The 22,581-nt window shown below is 49.5% G+C and overlaps 1 protein-coding gene across 3 annotated transcripts in view; it reads left to right on the top strand.

Annotated features, from left to right (window-relative positions):
• Nucleotides 1–22,581, top strand: part of LOC140420938 (connector enhancer of kinase suppressor of ras 2) — a 986,283-nt gene that overhangs the window by 377,228 nt on the left and 586,474 nt on the right. For all 3 annotated transcript variants that reach the window (XM_072505113.1, XM_072505112.1, XM_072505114.1), the window contains exon 3: nt 16,560–16,762. In XM_072505113.1, the coding sequence (XP_072361214.1) occupies nt 16,560–16,762 (203 nt within the window). The remainder of the gene's footprint in view (nt 1–16,559; nt 16,763–22,581) is intronic.

Below are 22,581 nucleotides of genomic sequence, written 5' to 3'. Positions count from 1 at the left end.
TACGAAGCCACCCCCCCGCCGGACTCTTTTTTAACAGGGGGTGAATGTGGTAGTCTGTGTTAGAAGGATTACAGTAACTGGTAATGCCGGAATACCATTGGTGGAGAATTTACTTGTTCCCATTGGTTAAGCCTGTCTGTTAGCTCCGCCCTGCAAGGCGGGGTATAAGAGCCCGTGCCGCACCAGCAGCTTTTTTCTGTACCTGCGCTGCTGGGGGAAACACCTAACGTATTAAAGCCTTCAATTGTCTCCAACCTTGCTTCTGGAGTTAGTGTTCGTGCATCAGGTCTGTAGGTGGCAACGGATTTGAAAGTGTTGGAGGAGGGAAGAAAAAGGAGAAAAAGGTGTTTGAGGAGTAAGGAGCTGAACTGATAAGAGGTCTTGGGGTGTGAGCACTACTGTGAAGATTTGAGTGGACTGTTATAAGAACAAGGTGGTCTTGGTGAACGGGAATCAATTTATTTGTACAGACCATTTTTCTATCGGATCATAAAAGCAAAGCAATTTGTTAAGATCAGTATTACTATTCTGATGCTCATAACACAATTTTATTTGTCTTTAATAATTGCTGCCAGCCTATATAGCCCCATTACGAGTGACCAGTCTATGTCTGGAAACATACAAAATGCCATTAAAATTTAAATTATTGCTACATTTCCAACACTCGACTACAGTTAGAAGCTGTCAGCACATTCTCAGTCAGTAACTGAAATGTAAAGTATTCCGAGACTCATTTAAGTGTTGGATCTCCTCATTAATTGTTTTAACATATTCTAGAAATGGATGTCAAATTGTCTACAAAATGTTCTATTTTATTCACATTGACACATCTCTGCAGATTCAGATGAATGCAAGCGTTCCTAATCTGCCCTCGTGGGATCATCAGTTTAGGAGAGTCCAAAGCACAGGCCATAGACAGTTGGGCTCTGTAAGTCTGGCTTTTGAAGCCTGGGCAGCTCAATTTGAGGTGAGCCTTGTCATAATATCCACTCATGTATATCATGAGATGCAGACAGGCAGTGATTGACACATAGGATGGCCAGTAAGCATACAACACAGCACAGCCAATCACCAGACAGGACACTACCACTATAAAGCCAGAGGGCACTAGGTTTCCCGCTCTCTCGGGACCCAGCTACTGAGACAGTCAGAGTCCACAAGCTAGCACAGTGCAAACACCATGCGGTAGCCAGTAAGTCTAGTCAGGCTACTACAAGGTCACTAGTCAGATCAGTATAGTGTCGACCCACAGCTGAATATGTACAGCAGTTCATCTAGTTGAATAAAACAGTGTTGGATCTTCTCATGTGTTAGATGTCTGTTTCTAACTTCCCTGCATCGAGTGCACTCCACATCTTTTTTTTTTTCTAGATCTAAGTTTCCACCCTAGCTCCCTGAATTCCTGCCTTACATCCCTATCCCTTTTCCTACCTATGTCATTGGTACCTATGTGGACCACGACTTGGGGCTGCTCCCCCTCCCCCTTAAGGATCCCGAAAACACGATCCGAGACATCACGCACCCTGGCACCTGGGAGGCAACACACCAATCGCGAGTCTCTCTCGTTCCCACAGAATCTCCTATCTATCCCCCTAACTATGGAGTCTCCAATGACTAATGCTCTACTCCTCTCCCCCCTTCCCTTCTGAGCAACAGGGACAGACTCTGTACCTGGCTTACCCCTGGTAAGTCGTCCCCCACAACAGTATCCAAAGCTGTATACTTGTTACTAAGGGGAATGACCACAGGGGATCTCAGACTAATCAGCTGCAAACCACTGCAGTCACTTTCAGCGAGCATGACATTGTAATAAAATAGATGTAATTAGAAGGACTCTTATGTTCAGTCTCAAATTATGTGATGTGCCTCTGACGTGTTTTTATATTTCTGGATGGGGCAGGAAGCAGTGCAACAGGTGACACTGAGGACAAGAGAGAGAGAGAGACAGGGACAGACATGGAGGGGAGCCCTGGGCACCCACGGAACTCTGTTCGGTGCTGGTGTTTCATGGCGCGGGGACGGTAATCGAGTGCAGTCCACATCTAACCAACCTGCCCAACACATCATGGTGCCAGAGTGATACTGATCTTGACGGACCTACCTCGAGTGAATCAGCATCGACCAGCAAGCAGCCATCCGATGAAATGGAAAACATCCAGCCTCCTCCGCAGCTCCGGCAACCTCGCCGCCAATTGGAAAATCTTCAAGCAAAAGTTCCTCTGGTACATCGAGGCCTCCGACTTCGAGGCAGCATCGGATGCCAGGAAGATCGTGCTATTTCTCTCCACTGTGGGGGACCACGCCATCCATATCTACAATTTGCTTACGTTCGTCGACAGCGAGACAAAACAAAATTCAAAACAGTCCTGCTGAAGTTCGACAGCCACTGCGACATTGAGGTGAATGAGAGCTTTGAACGGTACATCTTCCAGCAGAGGCTTCAGGGTAAGGAAGAACCTTTTCAGTCCTTCTTGACCCATCTCCGCATCCTAACGCAGCCATGGAACTATGACTCGACGGCTGATTCCATGATCAGGGATCAGATTGTTTTCGGGGTCCACTCCGACTCCCTACGGCAGCAGCTCATCAAAATCAAACAGTTGACCCTCTCTGTCGCTATCGAGACGTGCATTGTCCACGAGCATGCCAAGAATCATTACTCCCACATCAGGGCGGCAGGAACTGCAAAGCTGGCCTCCCACAAGGCGGAACGGGTGCAGGCCATTGCACAGATGCAGGGTCTGAGCATCAAGGAGAGTGGCCGTTTCGCGCGCTTTTCTCGGATCCCTGCGCATGCGCGCCACGACCGAGTGGACGACAAGACCGAAAACCCGACTGCGCAGGTGCGTACGTCGGCCGACCACACTGCTCATGCGCGATGGCGCACGGATCGCGCTGACGTCAGCGTCATGACGTGTCCGAATTGTGGCTCCGCCCACTTAAAGCAGCAATGTCCGGCAAGAGTACACAAGAGGGCGCCAATGTCTCCAGTGTGGCAAGCTTGGCCACTACGCAGCCCTCTGCAGATCCGCTCCAGCACTCAGCAGCCAGCGATCCCAGCTGCGGCGCAGAAGTATCCGCTCAATACAACAAGGCATGCCAGATTCTGATCCCGACAGCCCAACAGACCCTGATGCCTCAAGTCCCCATACCGGGTGGGCATCATAACCACACATGAGCTGGCCTCCACTACACCTGCTCAACGCCTCTCGATCCTCAGTGTGGATCCCGACGACGAGTGGTGTGCTGTCCTCACAGTTAACAAGGCTCGCATCCGATTTAAACTGGACACCAGCGCATCTGCGAACCTCATCTCCCAATCCGACCTCGAAACTATCCGGGCCCGACCAAGCATTCTTCCACCGGCCTGCCAGCTCCTTGACTACAATGGCAATGCCATAGCTGCCAGTAGCTCGTGTCAACTAGGGGTATCCAACAAGGCGCTCAAGGCAACGTTACGATTTGAAATCATCGGGCCTGACAGGGCGTCCCTGCTCGGTGCTCGAGCCTGCAAGCTCCTGAACCTGGTTCAGCGAGTCCACACCATGTCATCATCACCGGCGACGGCCTGGCCCAATGGAAATTTGCAAGCCGACATAGATGACATTATCACGCAATACCACAGTGTATTCGATGGAATGGGCATGCTCCCGTACCAATACAAAATAGTGCTCAAGCCGAACGCCACCCCTGTAATCCATGCACCACGCCGGGTGCCGGCACCCCTCAAGGAACGTCTGAAAAAGCAACTACAGGACCTCCAAGACCAGGCCATCATGAAGGTCACGGAGCTAACAGACTGGGTCAGCTCCACGGTCTGCTTAAAGAAGCCATCAGGGGAGCTTCGCATTTGCATTGATCCCAAGGATCTAAACTGCAACATCATGTGGGAGCACTACCCGATCCCGAAGCGTGAAGAGCTAACCAGTGAGATGGCTCATGCCAAATTCTTCACTAAGCTGGACACTTCCCGGGGTTTTTGGCAAATACAGCTGGACGTGTCCAGTCGCAAGCTGTGCACGTTCAACACCCCGTTCGGTCGCTACTGCTACAACCGGATGCCTTTCGGTATCATATCTGCCTCTGAAATGTTTCATCGCATCATGGAGCAAATGTTGGAGGGCATCGAGGGGGTGCGAGGATACGTGGGCGACGTGATCATCTGGTCCACAACGCCCCAGGAACACATCGCTCGCCTCAAGCAGGTCTTCCGGCGAATTCATGAACATGGTCTCCAGCTCAACAGGGCCAAGTGCGACTTCCGGGTGCGGCGATGACCAGCTAAGTCGCACGTTTCGGCAGCTCCCGGTGGAACGGACTTTTGGGCTCTTGATAGGAGCCCCAACGGCAATTTTAACGGCTAAGAACACCGTGCGGTAAACCAGAAGGGAATTCCCCCTGGACACGGATGGAAAAAGGAGAGGAAAGTGGCCGGATTGCAGCAGATCCTTTGGAACAGCGGCAAGGAAGGCAAGCAAAAACCAAGATGGCGTCGGAAGGTGGCAGTTTCACATGGGGCCCTGAACAACAAGAGTTCTTGAAATGCTGCGTGGAAGAGATAAAAAAGGAAATGAAGAAAGAGCTGTTGGCCCCGATACTACAGGCGATCGAAGGGCTAAAGGAGGAACAAAAGACCCAGGAGCGGGAGCTTCGGGTCGTGAAGGCGAAGGCAGCCGAGAATGAGGACGATATACAGGGCCTGGTGGTGAAGACGGAGATACAGGAGGCACATCAGAAACGATGTGTGGAGAGGCTGGAGGCATTGGAGAAGAACGCAAGGAGGAACAACCTGAGGATTCTTGGTCTTCCTGAAGGTGTGGAGGGTGCGGACGTCGGGGCATATGTGAGCACGATGCTGCACTCGTTAATGGGAGCGGAGGCCCCGGCGGGTCCGTTGGAGGTGGAGGGAGCATACCGAGTTATGGCGCGAGGACCGAGAGCAGGAGAAACTCCCAGAGCCATAGTGGTGAGATTCCTCCGTTTTAAGGATAGAGAAATGGTCCTTAGATGGGCGAAGAAAACCCGGAGCAGTAAATGGGAGAACGCGGTGATCCGCGTTTATCAAGACTGGAGTGCGGAGGTGGCGAGAAGGAGGGCGAGCTTTAATCGGGCCAAGGCGGTGCTTCATAAAAAGAAGATAAAATTTGGAATGCTGCAACCGGCAAGACTGTGGGTCACATATCAAGGGAGGCACCACTACTTTGAGACGGCGGATGAAGCGTGGACTTTTATTGTAGAAGAAAAACTGGAATGAGTGGATTATTAAAAAGAACGTTTGAACAAAGTGGTGGGGCGAATGTGGGGGGCGAAGAGGGGTTTTATGTTCTAATCCTGCGGTGTGGTAACTTTTCTCTCTCCCACAGGGGGTGATGGGGGGAGGGAGAGGAGATGGGGCGTTGGCCATGGGGGCGGGGCCAAGGGAGAAGCGCGGGCTTGGCTCCCGCGCTATGATAATTATGGCGGGAATAGAGAAGCAGGAAGGAGGGGGCGTCGCACGGTGCGAGCCGTGGTCACGGGGGGAAGCCGAGGTCAGCCAGAGTTTGCTGACTTCTGGGAGCAACATGGGGGGAGTAATTACGCTAGCGGGGGGTCTAGCGGGCGGGGTGGGAGGGGGGAATTACTGGGTTGCTGCTGCTGGGGAAAGGGGGGAGCGGGTACGGGAGAGGATGGGCGGGGGGGCACCGCCTGGGGGAGATACAGCTGCGTGGGAACTGGGTGAGAAGCTGGAAAAAGATGATGGCTAATCGGCAAGGGGGGGGTGGGAAGCCCCCCAACTCGGCTGATCACGTGGAACGTGAGAGGGCTGAACGGGCCGATAAAGAGGGCACGGGTACTCGCACACCTTAAGAAACTTAAAGCAGATGTGGTTATGTTACAGGAAACGCACCTGAAACTGATAGACCAGGTTAGGCTGCGCAAAGGATGGGTGGGGCAGGTGTTCCATTCGGGGCTAGTTGCGAAAAACAGGGGGGTGGCTATATTAGTGGGGAAGCGGGTAATGTTCGAGGCAAAGACTATAGTGGCGGATAACGGGGGCAGATACGTGATGGTGAGTGGCAAACTACAGGGAGAGACGGTGGTTTTGGTAAACGTGTATGCCCCGAACTGGGATGATGCCAATTTTATGAGGCGGATGCTAGGACGCATTCCGGACCTAGAGACGGGAAAGCTGATAATGGGGGGAGACTTTAACACGGTGTTGGAACCAGGGCTGGATAGGTCGAAGTCCAGGACTGGAAGGAGGCCGGCAGCAGCCAAGGTGCTTAAAGATTTTATGGAGCAGATGGGAGGGGTAGACCCGTGGAGATTCAGTAGACCTAGGAGTAAGGAGTTTTCGTTTTTCTCCTATGTTCATAAAGTCTACTCGCGCATAGACTTTTTTGTGCTGGGTAGGGCATTGATCCCGAAGGTGAGGGGAACGGAGTATACGGCTATAGCCATTTCGGATCACGCCCCACACTGGGTGGACTTGGAGATAGGGGAGGAAACAGGAGGGCGCCCACCCTGGAGAATGGACATGGGACTAATGGCGGATGAGGGGGTGTGTCTAAGGGTGAGGGGATGTATTGAAAAGTACTTGGAACTCAATGACAATGGGGAGGTCCAGGTGGGAGTGGTCTGGGAGGCGTTGAAGGCGGTGGTTAGGGGGGAGCTGATATCAATAAGGGCACATAAAGGGAAGCAGGAGAGTAAGGAACGGGAGCGGTTGCTGCAAGAACTTTTGAGGGTGGACAGACAATATGCGGAAGCACCGGAGGAGGGATTGTACAGGGAAAGGCAAAGGCTGCATGTGGAATTTGACTTGCTGACTACAGGCACTGCAGAGGCACAATGGAGGAAGGCACAGGGTGTACAGTATGAATATGGGGAGAAGGCGAGCAGGTTGCTGGCACACCAATTGAGGAAAAGGGGAGCAGCGAGGGAAATAGGGGGAGTGAGGGACGAGGAAGGAGAGACGGAGCGGGGAGCGGAGAGAGTGAATGAAGTGTTTAAGACATTTTATAAAAAATTATATGAAGCTCAACCCCCGGATGGGAGGGAGAGAATGATGGACTTTTTGGATCGGCTGGAAATTCCCAAGGTGAAAGAGCAGGAAAGGGTGGGACTGGGAGCACAGATCGAGGTAGAAGAAGTGGTGAAAGGTATTAGGAGCATGCAGACGGGAAAGGCCCCGGGACCGGACGGATTCCCAGTCGAATTCTATAGAAAATATTTGGACTTGCTCGCCCCGGTACTGACGAGGACCTTTAATGAGGCAAAGGAAAGGGGACAACTGCCCCCGACTATGTCTGAAGCAACGATATCGCTTCTCTTAAAGAAGAAAAAGAAGAGATAGTAGTGGCGATGGATGCCGAGAAAGCATTTGATAGAGTGGAATGGGATTATTTGTGGGAGGTGTTGAGGAGATTTGGTTTTGGAGAGGGGTATGTTAGATGGGTGCAGCTATTGTATAGGGCCCCAGTGGCGAGCGTGGTCACGAATGGACGGGGATCGGCATATTTTCGGCTCCATAGAGGGACAAGACAGGGATGCCCTCTGTCCCCATTATTGTTTGCACTGGCGATTGAGCCCCTGGCGATAGCGTTGAGGGGTTCCAAGAAGTGGAGGGGAGTACTTAGGGGAGGAGAAGAACACCGGGTATCTTTGTATGCGGACGATTTGCGACTATATGTGGCGGATCCGGCGGAGGGGATGCCAGAAATAATGCGGATACTTGGGGAGTTTGGGGATTTTTCAGGGTATAAATTAAACATGGGGAAGAGTGAGTTGTTTGTGGTGCATCCAGGGGAGCAGAGTAGAGAAATAGAGGACCTACCGTTGAGGAAGGTAACAAGAGATTTTCGTTACCTGGGGATCCAGATAGCTAAGAATTGGGGCACATTGCACAGGTTAAATTTAACTCTGTTGGTGGAACAGATGGAGGAAGATTTCAAGAGATGGGATATGGTAGCCCTGTCAATGGCAGGGAGGGTGCAGGCGGTTAAGATGGTGGTCCTCCCGAGATTCCTCTTTGTGTTTCAGTGCCTCCCGGTGGTGATCACGAAGGCTTTTTTTAAAAGGATTGAAAAGAGCATCATGGGTTTTGTTTGGGCCGGGAAGACCCCGAGAGTGAGGAAGGGATTCTTACAGCGTAGCAGGGATAGGGGGGGGCTGGCACTACCGAGCCTAAGTGAGTACTATTGGGCCGCTAATATTTCAATGGTGAGTAAGTGGATGGGAGAGGAGGAGGGAGCGGCGTGGAAGAGATTAGAGAGGGCGTCCTGTAGGGGGACTAGCCTGCAGGCAATGGTGACAGCCCCATTGCCGTTCTCACCGAGGAACTACACCACAAGCCCGGTGGTGGTAGCTACACTGAAGATTTGGGGACAGTGGAGACGGCATAGGGGAAAGACTGGAGCCTTGGGGGGGTCCCCGATAAGAAACAACCATAGGTTTGCCCCGGGGGGAATGGATGGGGGATATGGAATGTGGCAAAAAGCAGGAATAACGCAACTGAAAGATCTATTTGTGGATGGGAAGTTCGCGAGTCTGGGAGCGCTGACCGAGAAATATGGGTTGCCCCAAGGGAATGCATTCAGGTATATGCAACTGAGGGCTTTTGCGAGGCAACAGGTGAGGGAATTTCCGCAGCTCCCGACACAAGAGGTGCAGGACAGAGTGATCTCAAAGACATGGGTGGGGGATGGTAAGGTGTCAGATATATATAGGGAAATGAGGGACGAAGGGGAGACTATGGTAGATGAACTAAAAGGGAAATGGGAAGAAGAGCTGGGGGAGGAGATCGAGGAGGGGCTGTGGGCAGATGCCCTAAGCAGGGTAAACTCGTCGTCCTCGTGTGCCAGGCTAAGCCTGATTCAGTTTAAGGTATTACACAGGGCGCATATGACTGGAGCACGGCTCAGTAAATTTTTTGGGGTGGAGGATAGGTGTGCGAGGTGCTCGAGAAGCCCAGCGAATCATACCCATATGTTTTGGTCATGCCCGGCACTACGGGGGTTTTGGATGGGGGTGACAAAGGTGCTTTCAAAAGTAGTGGGGGTCCGGGTCGAACCAAGCTGGGGGTTGGCTATATTTGGGGTTGCACAAGAGCCGGGAGTGCAGGAGGCGAGAGAGGCCGATGTTTTGGCCTTTGCGTCCCTAGTAGCCCGGCGCAGGATATTGCTAATGTGGAAAGAAGCCAAGCCCCCGGGGGTGGAGACCTGGATAAATGACATGGCGGGGTTTATAAAGCTAGAGCGGATTAAGTTCGTCCTAAGGGGGTCGGCTCAAGGGTTCACCAGGCGGTGGGAACCGTTCGTCGAATACCTTGCGGATAGATAGATGGAATGGGAAAAAGAAGGCAGCAGCAGCAGCCCAAGATTTGGGGGGGGGGCGGGGGGGGGGGGGGGGGGGCGGGGGGGGGGGGGTGTAACTTGTGACAAGGCAGTTGCCAATTAGGGCTAGTTTTCATTTTTGTTATTTAATATTTATTCATTTTTTTGTTTATATAAAATAGGTCATTGTTATTTGTGCTGTTATACTATTGTGTAAAGGATACACAATGTACTGTGTTGGTTGACCAAAAATTTTTCAAAAAATATTTATTAAAAAAAAAAAAAACAGGGCCAAGTGCTCATTTGGTCAATCTGATACAAAGTTTCTAGGCGACCACATCTCGCGGCAGGGTGTGCAGCCAGATGCCGACACGGTCTTGCTGATCAACGCCATGAAGACCCCGGAGGCCAAGAAGGCGGTCCTCCACTTCCTCGGGATGGTCAACTTTCTCGGGAAATTCATTCCCAATATGGCATCTCACACCACGGCCCTCCGCCATCTCGTCAAGAAGTCATCGGAATTCCAGGGGCTGCCCACACATGAAGCGGAATGGCGTGAGCTGAAGGCAAAGCTCACCACAGCCCCAGTTCTAGCGCTCTTTGACCCAACCAAAGAAACCAAGATATCAACTGATGCAAGCCAGGATGGCATTGGGGCGATGCTCCTCCAGCGAGATGACTCCTCGTCCTGGGCTCCAGTGGCATATGCCTCCAGGGCCATGACGCCCACTGAGCAACGGTATGCCCAGATCGAAAAGGAGTGTCTGGGTCTCCTGACAGGAATAGTCAAAGTTCCAGACTACGTTTACGGCCTGCCGAAATTCACGGTGGAAATGGACCACAGGCCTCTAGTCCACATAATCCAGAAGGATTTAAATGACATGACACCTCGGTTACAGCGAATTCTTCTTCGACTCCGCTGCTATGACTTCGAACATGTCTACACGCCAGGCAAAGAGCTGATCATTGCAGATGCCCTATCCCGGTCCATCACCACACCGTGTGAACAAGGTGACTTCATCTGCCACATAGAAGCGCAAATGCAATTGTGTGCCACCAACCTCCCAGCCACTGACGAACGGGTGGTCCAAATTTGTGAGGAACGGCCAAGGATCCTTTACTGCAGCGTGTGATGCAGCACCTTACCCATGGCTGGCAGAAGGGACAATGTCCCCAACTCTTTAATGTTAAAGACGAGCTGACGGTTGTGGAGGGAATCCTTCTGGAACTTGACAGGATCGTTATTCCTCAAAGCATGCAGGCTATGGTGCTGGGGCAACTCCATGAGGGTCACCTTGGAGTCGAGAAATGCCGACGCAGAACTCGGGAGGCGGTTTACTTTCCAGGCATTAACCAGGATATTATCAACACGGTCCTCAACTGCCCCACCTGTCAGAAGTTTCAACCGGCTCAATCCAAGGAAATACTGCAACAGCACGAGATCGTGACCTCTCCGTGGTCCAAAGTAGGTGTAGCCCTTTTTCACGCATACTCCTGGTCGACTACCTCTCCAGTTACCCAGAAGTGGTGAAACTGTCCGACCTCACGTCGAAGGCGGTCATCTAAGCCTGCAAAGAAACGTTCGCCAGGCACGGGATACCGCTCACGGTAATGAGCGACAACGGTCCTTGCTTTTACAGCCAGGAATGGTCTGATTTTGCACAGTCCTACAACTTCAGTCACGTAACCTCCAGTCCCCACTACCCGCAATCAAACGGGAAGGTCGAGAAAGGGGTCCACATTGTAAAGCGGTTGCTGTGCAAAGCTGCAGACTCAGGCTCCGACTTCAACCTGGCGATGCTGGCAGACAGGGCAACCCCACTGTCCACTGGGTTGTCCCCAGCGCAGATACTCATGAATCGCACTCTGAGGACCACAGTTGCAGCCTTCCATGTTCCAGACCTTGACCACCTCATGGTACTACAAAACGTTCAGCAGTCCCGGGCCCAACAGAAGGGCAACATATGATGCTCATGCCATGGATTTACCTGAGCTAGCTCCAGCCGATCATGTTCGCGTCCAGTTGCCTGAGGGCGGTTGGTCAGCACAGCTGTTGTTGTCAAACAAGTTGCCCCGAGGTCTTTCATTGTTCGCATGGCTGATGGCTCCCTGGTACGGCGCAACAGACGGGCATTGCGAAGAGTTCCACGTCCACCACCTGACCGCAGTGCTCCGCCGGCTATCATGCCTCCTCCAGACGTACCCTGCCACGAGGCCACCGATCTGCCAGCGATCCTGCCGGCCCACGCGACCACCGCAATGGCCGCAATCCCACCTCTCCACATGCAGGCGGCTCCTGATCCACCTTTGCGGCGATCGACAAGAATTCGTCACCCGCCACAAAGACTGAATCTGTGGACTTAACTTTTGTAAATTTTTGTGACTGAATCCATTGACTTAACTCTTGTAAATATTGCTTAGTTTGCCATGTATCTGCACTATCGACACCTTCCCATGTATATACATTTGTTCAATCACTGTTTGTATATAGTCAGGCATATATATATATACACACGTCAGTATATATTTAAATCAAAAAAAAGGGGGAGATGTCATAATATCCACTCATGTATATAATGAGATGCAGACAGGCAGTGATTGCCACATCGGATGACAACACAGCACAGCCAATCACCAGACAGGACACTACCACTATAAAGCCAGAGGGCACTAGGTTTCCCGCTCTCTCGGAACCCAGCTACTGAGACAGTCAGAGTCCACGAGCTAGCAAGCACAAACACCATGCGGTAGCTAGTAAGTCTGGTCAGGCTACTACAAGGTCACTAGTCAGATCAGTATAGTGTCGACCCACAGCTGAAAATGTACAGCAGTTCATCTAGTTGAATAAAACAGTGTTGGATCTTCTCCTGTGTTAGACGTCTGTTTCTAACTTCCCTGCATCGAGTGCAGTCCACATCGAACCAACCTGCCTAACACATCAAGCCTAGGGGCTGAATTTTACTAGGGGCTATGAAAATCAGGTCCCAAGATCAATACTCGCAAGCAGGGGACCGACTCAGTGATTTTACTGCAGGTGGGGACAAAGGTGAACCTGCTCTGGGGGGGATTGTTGGGGCCACAGGGATTTCCGCGTTGCAGCTCCCTCTTTGAGTCACGGAGCCTATCGCTCTGATGCACCAGCTCCCTGACTGCTGCAAGGATTTTGCTCCTGTGAAGCTGGCAACCTCTCCACATGGCTTAGAGCTGTCCAGCCACTGGCAAAAAGCTGGAGACCCTGTTAAATGATGCTTAGTAATGATGCAAATTGGCTGTACTCCTCCATGGAAGAAGCAGCTGATCAGCCTCCTGCCTGCTGCTGGGAAACGTCCCAGGTGGTGGGATAACGACAGGGAACTGTCACGGCTCCCCACTAATTTACTGCCACCCGCTGCCTCTGTTCTTGCCATCCGGGGAGCAGTAAAATTCAGCCCAATGTTTCCTGCCTGCTGATCGTTCCTGTTTGACTTTGTGGGTCTAGAAATTCAGAAAGGGCTGATTTTAATGCTGTTGGTCTTGATTGGTGAATAAACCCTATAGGAGTACACCAAGATGTGTTGGTGTTTTGCAAATCAATGGAAACTCCTTTTGTAACGCCTGAAACGCCCTGATTACAACCTCAGTGCAGTCTACAAAGACAAACAACTTGGACACCCAACCGCAGTATATTCCCATTATGTTCTGTGCACAATGATGTACATGACCTACCTATCACTAGCGTATTACCAATATGGGAATTATCACTGCTACAGAATGTGCACGTATTTCCAGATTGGACTGTAATGCCAATACTGTACACCACTTAAGTTAATATAGGGCAGAACAAGTTGAAGCCAGCCAGCAAAGAATTTTGCAGAGTAAATAGCCTTTAACTGAATGTGTTGTATTTGTTTGGTAATAATGAATATTGATGTGACCACTACCTTTAGACTGCGTATGAATCAAGTGTTTGCTCTGGTCATTGATGAAGTGCATACAGAATGGAGGAGCAAAAAGCAATGTTGGAGCAGGGCAGGCTGTCCTTCCTGCCTAGCAGTGATTTCTATGCAGCCATCAGACCACCCACAAAACCTTTCCCTGGTTTAGTTCCCTTACCTGTGGTTTTGAGAGTAACTGCTGCGGTTGGTTTTTATGCTCAAGGTTTGTAGACAAGTCCAGGGAGAGACCGACGCTGCATTACATATTCAGAACATTCCCAAATCTAAAAATCATAGTCCAACTATCTTGGAGTCATCGAGGTGATTAATAACTGAAAGGGAATTGTAATGTGTAACCGCACAGAGTTCAGATAGAAAAAATATAATGCCACATTAGAAAGCAGTTATGATTGTTAGCTACCTAATTAATTGGGAAAACAAGTGAATATTTGAGGGCTGTTTTAGAACATAGAACATAGAACATTACAGCGCAGTACAGGCCCTTCAGCCCTCGATGTTGCGCCGACCTGTGAAACCATTCTAAAGCCCATCTACACTATTCCCTTATTGTCCATATGTCTATCCAATGACCATTTGAATGTCCTTAGTGTTGGCGAGTCCACTACTGTTACAGGCAGGGCATTCCACGCCCTTACTACTCTCTGAGTAAAGAACCTACCTCTGACATCTGTCTTATATCTATCTCCCCTCAATTTAAAGGTATGTCCCCTCGTGCTAGACATCACCATCCGAGGAAAAAGGCTCTCACTGTCCACCCTATCCAATCCTCTGATCATCTTGTATGCCTCAATTAAGTCACCTCTTAACCTTCTTCTCTCTAACGAAAACAGCCTCAAGTCCCTCAGCCTTTCCTCATAAGATCGTCCCTCCATACCAGGCAACATTCTGGTAAATCTCCTCTGCACCCTTTCCAATGCTTCCACATCCTTCCTATAATGCGGCGACCAGAATTGCACGCAATACTCCAAATGCGGCCGCACCAGAGTGTTGTATAGCTGCAACATGACCCCATGGCTCCTAAACTCAATCCCTCTACCAATAAAAGCTAACACACCGTACGCCTTCTTAACAACCCTCTCAACCTTGGTGGCAACTTTCAGGGATCTATGTACATGGACACCGAGATCTCTCTGTCATCCACACTGCCAAGAATCTTACCATTAGCCCAGTACTCAGTCGTCCTGTTAATCCTTCCAAAATGAATCACCTCACACTTTTCTGCATTAAACTCCATTTGCCACCTCTCAGCCCAGCGCTGCAGCTTATCTATGTCCCTCTGTAACTTGTAACATCATTCCGCACTGTCCACAACTCCACCGACTTTAGTGTCATCTGCAAATTTACTCACCCATCCTGCTACGCCCTCCTCCAGGTCATTTATAAAAATGACAAACAGCAGTGGCCACAAAACAGATCCTTGTGGTACACCACTAGTAACTGGACTCCAGTCTGAACATTTCCCATCAACCATCACCCTTTGTCTTCTTCCAGCTAGCCAATTTCTGATCCAAACTGCTAAATCACCCTGAATCCCATGCCTCCGTATTTTCTGCAGCAGCCTACCATGGGGAACCTTATCAAACGCTTTACTGAAATCCATATACAACACATCAACTGCTTTACCCTCATCCACCTGTTTGGTCACCTTCTCAAAGAACTTTCTAAGGTTTGTGAGGCACGACCTACCCTTCACAAAACCGTGTTGACTATCTCTAATCAAATTATTCCTTTCCAGATGATTATACATCCTATCTCTTATAAACCTTTCCAAGATTTTTCCCACAACAGAAGTAAGGCTCACTGGTCTATAGTTATCGGGGTTATCTCTACTCCCCATCTTGAAAAAGGGGACAACATTTGCTATCCTCCAGTCTTCTGGCACTATTCCTGTTGACAAAGATGACTTAAAGATCAAGGCCAAAGGCTCAGCAATCTCCTCCCTAGCTTCCCAGAGAATCCTAGGATAAACCCCATCCGGCCCAGGTGACTTAACTATTTTCACACTTTCCAGAATTGCTAACACCTCCTCCTTATGAACCTCAAGCCCTTCTAGTCTAGTAGCCTGAATCTCAGTATTCTCCTCGACAACATTGTCTTTTTCCTGTGTGAATACTGACGAAAAATATTCATTTAGCACCTCTCCTATCTCCTCGGACTCCAAGCACAACTTCCCACGACTGTCCTTGACTGGCCCTACTCTTATCCTAGTCATTCTTTTATTCCTGACATATCTATAGAAAGCTTTAGGGTTATCCTTGATCCTACCTGCCAAAGACTTCTCATGTCCCCTCCTGGCTCTTCTTAGCTCTCTCTTTAGGTCCTTCCTAGCTAACTTGTAACTCTTGAGCGCCCTAACTGAACCTTCATGTCTCATCTTTACATAAGTCTCCTTCTTCCTCTTGACAAGTGTTTCGACTACTTTAGTAAACCACGGTTGCCTCACTCGACCACTTCCTCCCTGCTTTGATACCATCGGAGTAAGATAGTGTATTATGTTTGGGCTGTTGGATTTTGAAGTATTAACATCCATTCTGAAACTCTAGTTTTTAAAAAGTGGTCTTACGATTCATCTCCTTTTGTGCTAATTTATATTGTCAAGTTTCATTCCTGGGCCAGGAGAGAACTATGCTCTTAGCTTTTCGCAAGCAAGCCTGAAACTCCATTCTAGTTGTTAAAATGGAAAGCTGAGTATAATGTAGGACATGATTCGAGCATGGGGCTGGCAAGACAAGCATCAAGTTCAACTCAGCTTGCTGATGTGAGACCTGGATCATTTCAACCTCACAGCCTCTTCGAAAGAGTCCGGACCCTACTCATGCCCAAGTGGTGTTTGTTTCATGCTCGGAAAGCAGGCTACTGCAGCAGGAAGCCACAGCCAGAGGCCCACGGCAATGGTCCCCAACAAAGTAGATGAGGAGGGAAGAGAGTCTCTGACAATTGCTGATAACAAACACCAGCTTGACAGGAGAGCAGATTGTAGGCCTTAAAGAATAGAGCCAAAAATAAGCTGAATATCTACCATCAACTAACTTAAAACCTGATGGTGCCATTCTCACATATGCGGAAAGGTTATGAAACTCCAGATTATCTAGGTTGAAATTTCAGGACAGTATTGCTGTCGCATTTCCCTGGAATACGAAAGTGACTTCACTTCCAATTGGCTGGAAAGTGTTTTGGGATGTCCTGAAAAGCTCTATAGAAATGCAAGGTCTCTCTTTCCCTTTGTCCTTCTGAAACTGACTCCCTTACGGAGTTTATGGTAAACTATATGATACACCGGCTATTTATACTCATGTTTTTTTTCTTACAGAACTACGGATTAGAGACCGAAAACCTCAGAACGCTTTCCCACAAGCTGAATGCCTCAGCCAAAAACCTGCAGAATTTTATAACCGGCAGACGGAGAAGTGGCCATTACGATGGCAGGGCCTCCAGAAGGTTGCCGAATGACTTCCTTACCTCGGTGGTTGACCTCATTGGTGCTGCCAAGAACTTATTAGCTTGGCTAGACAGGTACCCTGCTGATGTTATTCTGACTTATCAATAACCTTTGAATGCCTGCCCATCAGTTGGAATACTGAGTTCATTGCCCCACCTCTGACCCCCCTTCTGTCCTCGAAACAAATATTGACGCGCCCCAAATCCATGGCCATCTTTTCTGCAATTCCACATTTGAATCCCTCCAATGAGTTTATCAACTCTGCCACATTCCTAAAAAAGTTGTTGTCAAGCCACATATTATATACTATGCAAGGTGACTGTGGTCAGCTATATACCCTGATCCTCGTTGATCTGTCTGCAGCTTTTGACATGGTTAACCCACCATCCTCCTTTGACAGCACCTTCCTCCAAAGCCTCTCCAGTGTCATCCAGCTGGATGGGACTACCCTCACTAAGTACCATTGGTATCTATCCACTCTTAGCCAGAGAATCTCTTCCTGCTCCTGGCAATTAGCTCTGTCTCTACCAAGGAGCGGTCCTCTGATTTCTCATACATGCTGCCCCTGGGTGGCATCATCCAAAAATGCAACATCATGGCAGGAATTCTCCAGGCGTTCGCTGGCAGCAGGATTCTCTGGTTGCACGGGCAGCGCACCCCTGCGCGCAGGTTTCCTGCCAGGGTGGGGTGGTTTCAATGGGAAATCCCTTTGGCAAGTGGCGGGAATACAATCCCACCGGCATCGAATGGCGGGCTGTCTCCTGCTGTTGAAATAATGCACATTGGTATTTACTCATTGTTTTAAATCCAGCCCATTTTTCACAAGAGCACAAAAAATAGAAGCAGGAGTAGACCATATGGCCTCTTGCGCCTGCTCCTCCAGTCAATATGATTACGACTAACCTTGGGCTTCAACTCCATTTTCCCAACTGCTCCCCATACTCCTTAATCCCCAGAGAAAACATGATGCCTGGGTTGAACCAACACCTTCATCCTTAGCTTGAACATCTCGGGAAAGGTCAGAAATCTCACAATGATCACAGAAATAGCATTAGTCACCTTATGCCCCAATGAAGGGATCATCCTCTGAAGGGAGAGCTGCCTTAGCAACATGTGGCTGCTGTGGAATGTGATTAACATTCCCTTAGCACATCTCCTTAAGCAGCTCCCTGTAGTACAGTCCTTTCACTCATGGCTTCACCAGTCAGTGGACATGGCATCTTTAATGGGGCTGAAAAGCTAAATCAGAGGTAGATGCACTCATGTTAGTATTATTCCAGATTAGTAAGTCGACCCATGCACACATATCATTCTTGAATGGTTCGCACTTGGATGTCCGAAGATGGAGCAGCATCTGGACAACTCCATTTCTCCCATCACCCATTTTCACGAATGAAAACGGAAACGCTTCCTCTAGCTATTGACCCCCCAATTGCCTTTCCCACATCAGGAATATAAGGAAAGTAGGAAGAAACTTAAGCATGGAGTCAGGAGGGCTAGAAGGCGTCACAAAATGTCATTGGCAAATAAGGTTAAGGAAAATCCCAAGGCTTTTTACACGTACATAAAAAGCAAGAGGGTAGCCAGGGAAAGGGTTGGCCCACTGAAGGATAGGCAAGGGAATCTATGTGTGGAGCCAGAGGAAATGGGCGAGGTACTAAATTAATACTTTGCATCAGTATTCACCAAAGAGAAGGAATTAGTAGATGTTGAGTCTGGAGAAGGGTGTGTAGATAGCCTGGGTCACATTGAGATCCAAAAAGACGAGGTGTTGGGCGTCTTGAAAAATATTAAGGTAGATAGGTCCCCAGGGCCTGATGGGATCTACCCCAGAATACTGAAGGAGGCTAGAGAGGAAATTGCTGAGGCCTTGACAGAAATCTTTGGATCCTCACTGTCTTCAGGTGATGTCGCGAAGGACTGGAGATTAGCCAATGTTGTTCCTCTGTTTAAGAAGGGTAGCAAGGATAATCCAGGGAACTACAGGCCGGTGAGCCTTATGTCAATGGTAGGGAAATTACTGGAGAGAATTCTTCGAGACAGGATCTACTCCCATTTGGAAGCAAATGGACGTATTAGTGAGAGGCAGCATGGTTTTGTGAAGGGGAGGTCGTGTCTCACTAACTTGATAGAGTTTTTCGAGGAGGTCACAAAGATGATTGATGCAGGTAGGGCAGTGGATGTTGTCTATATGGACTTCAGTAAGGCCTTTGACAAGGTCCCTCATGGTAGACTAGTACAAAAGGTGAAGTCACACGGGATCAGGGGTGAGCTGGCAAGGTGGATACAGAACTGGCTAGGTCATAAAAGGCAGAGAGTAGCAATGGAAGGATGCTTTTCTAATTGGAGGGCTGTGACCAGTGGTGTTCCGCAGGGATCAGTGTTAGGACCTTTGCTGTTTGCAGTATATATAAATGATGTGGAGGAAAATGTAACTGGTCTGATTAGTAAGTTTGCAGACGACACAAAGGTTGGTGGAATTGCGGATAGCGATGAGGACTGTCAGAGGATACAGCAGGATTTAGATTGTTTGGAGACTTGGACGGAGAGATGGCAGATGGAGTTTAATCCGGACAAATGTGCGGTAATACATTTTGGAAGGTCTAATGCAGGTAGGGAATATACAGTGAATGGTAGAACCCTCAAGTGTATTGAAATCAGAGAGATCTAGGTGTACAGGTCCACAGGTCACTGAAAGGTGCAACACAGGTGGAGAAGGTAGTCAAGAAGGCATACGGATGCTTGCCTTCATTGGCCGGGGCATTGAGTATAAGAATTGGCAAGTCATGTTGCAGCTGTATAGAACCTTAGTTAGGCCACAATTGTGTTCAATTCTGGTCGCCACACTACCAGAAGGATGTGGAGGCTTTAGAGAGGGTGCAGAAGAGATTTACCAGAATGTTGCCTGGTATGGAGGGCATTAGCTATGAGGAGCGGTTGAATAAACTCGGTTTGTTCTCACTGGAACGACAGATGTTGAGGGGCTACCTGATAGAGGTCTACAAAATTATGAGGGGCATAGACAGAGTGGATAGTCAGAGGCTTTTCCCCAGAGTAGAGGGGTCAATTACTAGGGGGCATAGGTTTAAGGTGAGAGGGGCAAGGTTTAGAGTAGATGTACAAGGCAAGTTTTTACACAGAGGGTAGTGGGTGCCTGGAACTCGCTACCAGAGGAGGTGGTGGAAGCAGGGACGATAGTGACATTTAAGGGGCATCTTGACAAATACATGAATAGGATGGGAATAGAGGGATACGGAGCCAGGAAATGTAGAAGATTGTAGTTTAGTCGGGCAGCATGGTCGGCACAGGCTTGGAGGGCCGAAGGGCCTGTTCCTGTGCTGTACATTTCTTTGTTCTTTTGTTCTTTGATGCAGTGACCTTTAACTCTACATCAGTCACCCAAAGCTGCGAGTCTGTTTGCATTGTCCTCACAGAAGGTGCCGCTCCAGGGCAATGATTCAATTAATTCCAAACCATCAGGACCCTCTAATCATTGGAAGTCTGCAAGTTTCTATCCTTGATGATCTTGGCATTATGGAGAAATGTGGACCCGGCAGTACTGGCACAGCAGTTAATAGCAAGTTCTTCCCTTCATAAACCCTGCCGAGGACTTAGGAGGTGTGCAAAAGCATCGCTTTCGGAGCATGACAGTCCTCGACATGGCCCTGCTCACAAAGCCCAATTCTTCTATATACCCTAGGTTAATGAGAAGACTGTCATACAATGACAGATTGAGTTGTGCACTGTGCCTTTACACAAGAAATACGCAAAGTACCTCTAAGCAGCCATTCAGGATCAATGAGCAGATGGCTTCATCAGGATGATCACACACCTAAACCCCTCTTGCAGATATTTGTAATGTTCCTGATGAACCCTTACTTCCCTCGTTCATAGAACAGTACAGCACAGTACAGGCCCTTCGGCCCACAATGTTCAGGGTTATACATAGGGAGAATGGGAACTCAGCATGGAATGGCGTTCAGTCTTAAAAGCGGAGACTAGATCTACCTGCAGAGAGGCATGGATTCCCAGGGGTTTCGAAGTTTGACATTTCTTTTTTCATGAATACACTCTCATAAAATAAATGGCATTGCAAGCTATACATTGGAGAAATGATTATAATGTTAGTCGCGATGACTACCTGTGCCGTCCACAAACACCAGACTTCAGTGTGACAGCAATAGGATAATTGTTAACCTGGATGAGCAATTCTCCTGAACCCAAACAATGTCTGCTGAGATTTAAGGCTAACAGGTGTGTTTACTAGCTGTCAGTGTCACAGGTGATGTGCATTTTCTAATGTCGCAGATTTGGAAATAAAGACTACTCACGATGTAACTCAGGTGAAGATCCAGATGGGAGCTCATTGAATCCATGAGACTTGGAGAAGGATTAATACAACATTTGCAGAAGTGAAAATTCAAAACAATGAGTAAATACCAGTGTGCATTCACCACTTAATTTTTCTAACCCTGCTGCCAAGGCTAGATGCAGCCCTGACACCTGCAGCAGAGATGGAGGCAGCCTGCTGCCTGCTATGCCCTGTTGTCTGAGATGGCCTCTGGCCTGGCTTTCTAAGTCTCCTCCTCCACTGCAAGTGCTCCCTTCTTAGCCTGACCTGCTAAAGTTCATGGGGTCACTGGCAGAGGGGGAGCTGGACCCTTGAAGTGTCCTTGGTGGATGCACTTGGTGCCTGACTGGCATTGTTCCTCCCTTTGGGAGCTGGATGGCCCTTCCCTAACTCTTTGAGGAGAAGGAGCACCTGGAAGGAGGCCAAGGTTGCCAGTTCCTTACTCGCCTAGTCACTGCTGGAACATAGCAATGAATAGAGTGATGGTCTACAGGTCAAAGTGCAAATCCAGCAGGAACTGCTGGACCTGTGTTTCCAAGTCACACTTTCTATGGCGACATTGATGTGCTTGCATGCTGGAGCTACAAAGTCAGACAGAATGCAGACGTACTCCATCTTTCATTTCAGTTTGGCGATGACCTCTGACAACTCTGCCTGATGGCCCCGTGCCTGTCTCTGCCTCTCGAACATTTCTCTCAGCGCATTTTCCAGAGGCTCGTTATCAGACTCCGTCTCAGCAGGGGCCTGGTATCTAGCCAGGTGTCAGTGAACCTTGACTGGCCTTGCCTCCTCCAGCTGTGGACCCATGTGGAACATATAGAACATACAGTGCAGAAGGAGGCCATTCGGCCCACTTAAGCCCTCACTTTCACCCTATCCCCGTAACCCAATAACCCCTTGATGCGACCATCAATTCACACGAGACAGAGAGTTGAAGTGAACAGTGGCTTTAATCAACTAGAACAGTGCCTGCCTGCGACTGCTCTGCAATGAGAGGCGCCTACAGGGCAGCTGCTCTTTGTACCTCCACTCAAGGGGGCAGAGCCAGGGGCGGAGCCCACAAGGGCACCAACATGATACAATCAGTGTAGTACAGTACAATGGTCCATAGATGGAGCCCACATGGGCAACAGCGTGGTACAATGCAGTACAGTGGTGAATGGTTACTATAATACATTCACCACATTCACCCCCTGTTAAAAAATTGAAGTCCGGCGGGGGTGAAGGGCTCACAGGTTCAGTCTGTCCGGCGCCCTGATTGTGCGCTGCGATCGCCAGAGCTCTGGTTTCACAGCGGGTATTGGTGTCGAACTCGTCGGTGCGGGCCTGGGTGGTGAACTCGGCGATGCGGGCGCAGGTATGGACTCCGGGAGCGTGTCTTCAGGAGCTTCATTCCTGTAGGTCGGCGAAGGGGGGAGGGGGTATAGGAGGGGGTGTGGAGGCCATGTAGGGGCAGGGGCGCTGTTCGGGGTAGGTTGGGGTGATGGTAGGGGATCCTGCGGGTGCCAGGTTCCGGAGGGAGACCATATCCTGTTGGCAGTC

Source organism: Scyliorhinus torazame, chromosome 5, assembly GCF_047496885.1.
Source record: "Scyliorhinus torazame isolate Kashiwa2021f chromosome 5, sScyTor2.1, whole genome shotgun sequence".
In the NCBI taxonomy this organism is placed as follows: domain Eukaryota; kingdom Metazoa; phylum Chordata; class Chondrichthyes; order Carcharhiniformes; family Scyliorhinidae; genus Scyliorhinus; species Scyliorhinus torazame.
The sequence above is the reverse complement of the archived record's forward strand: the minus strand, read 5'-3'. Positions and strand labels throughout refer to the sequence as shown.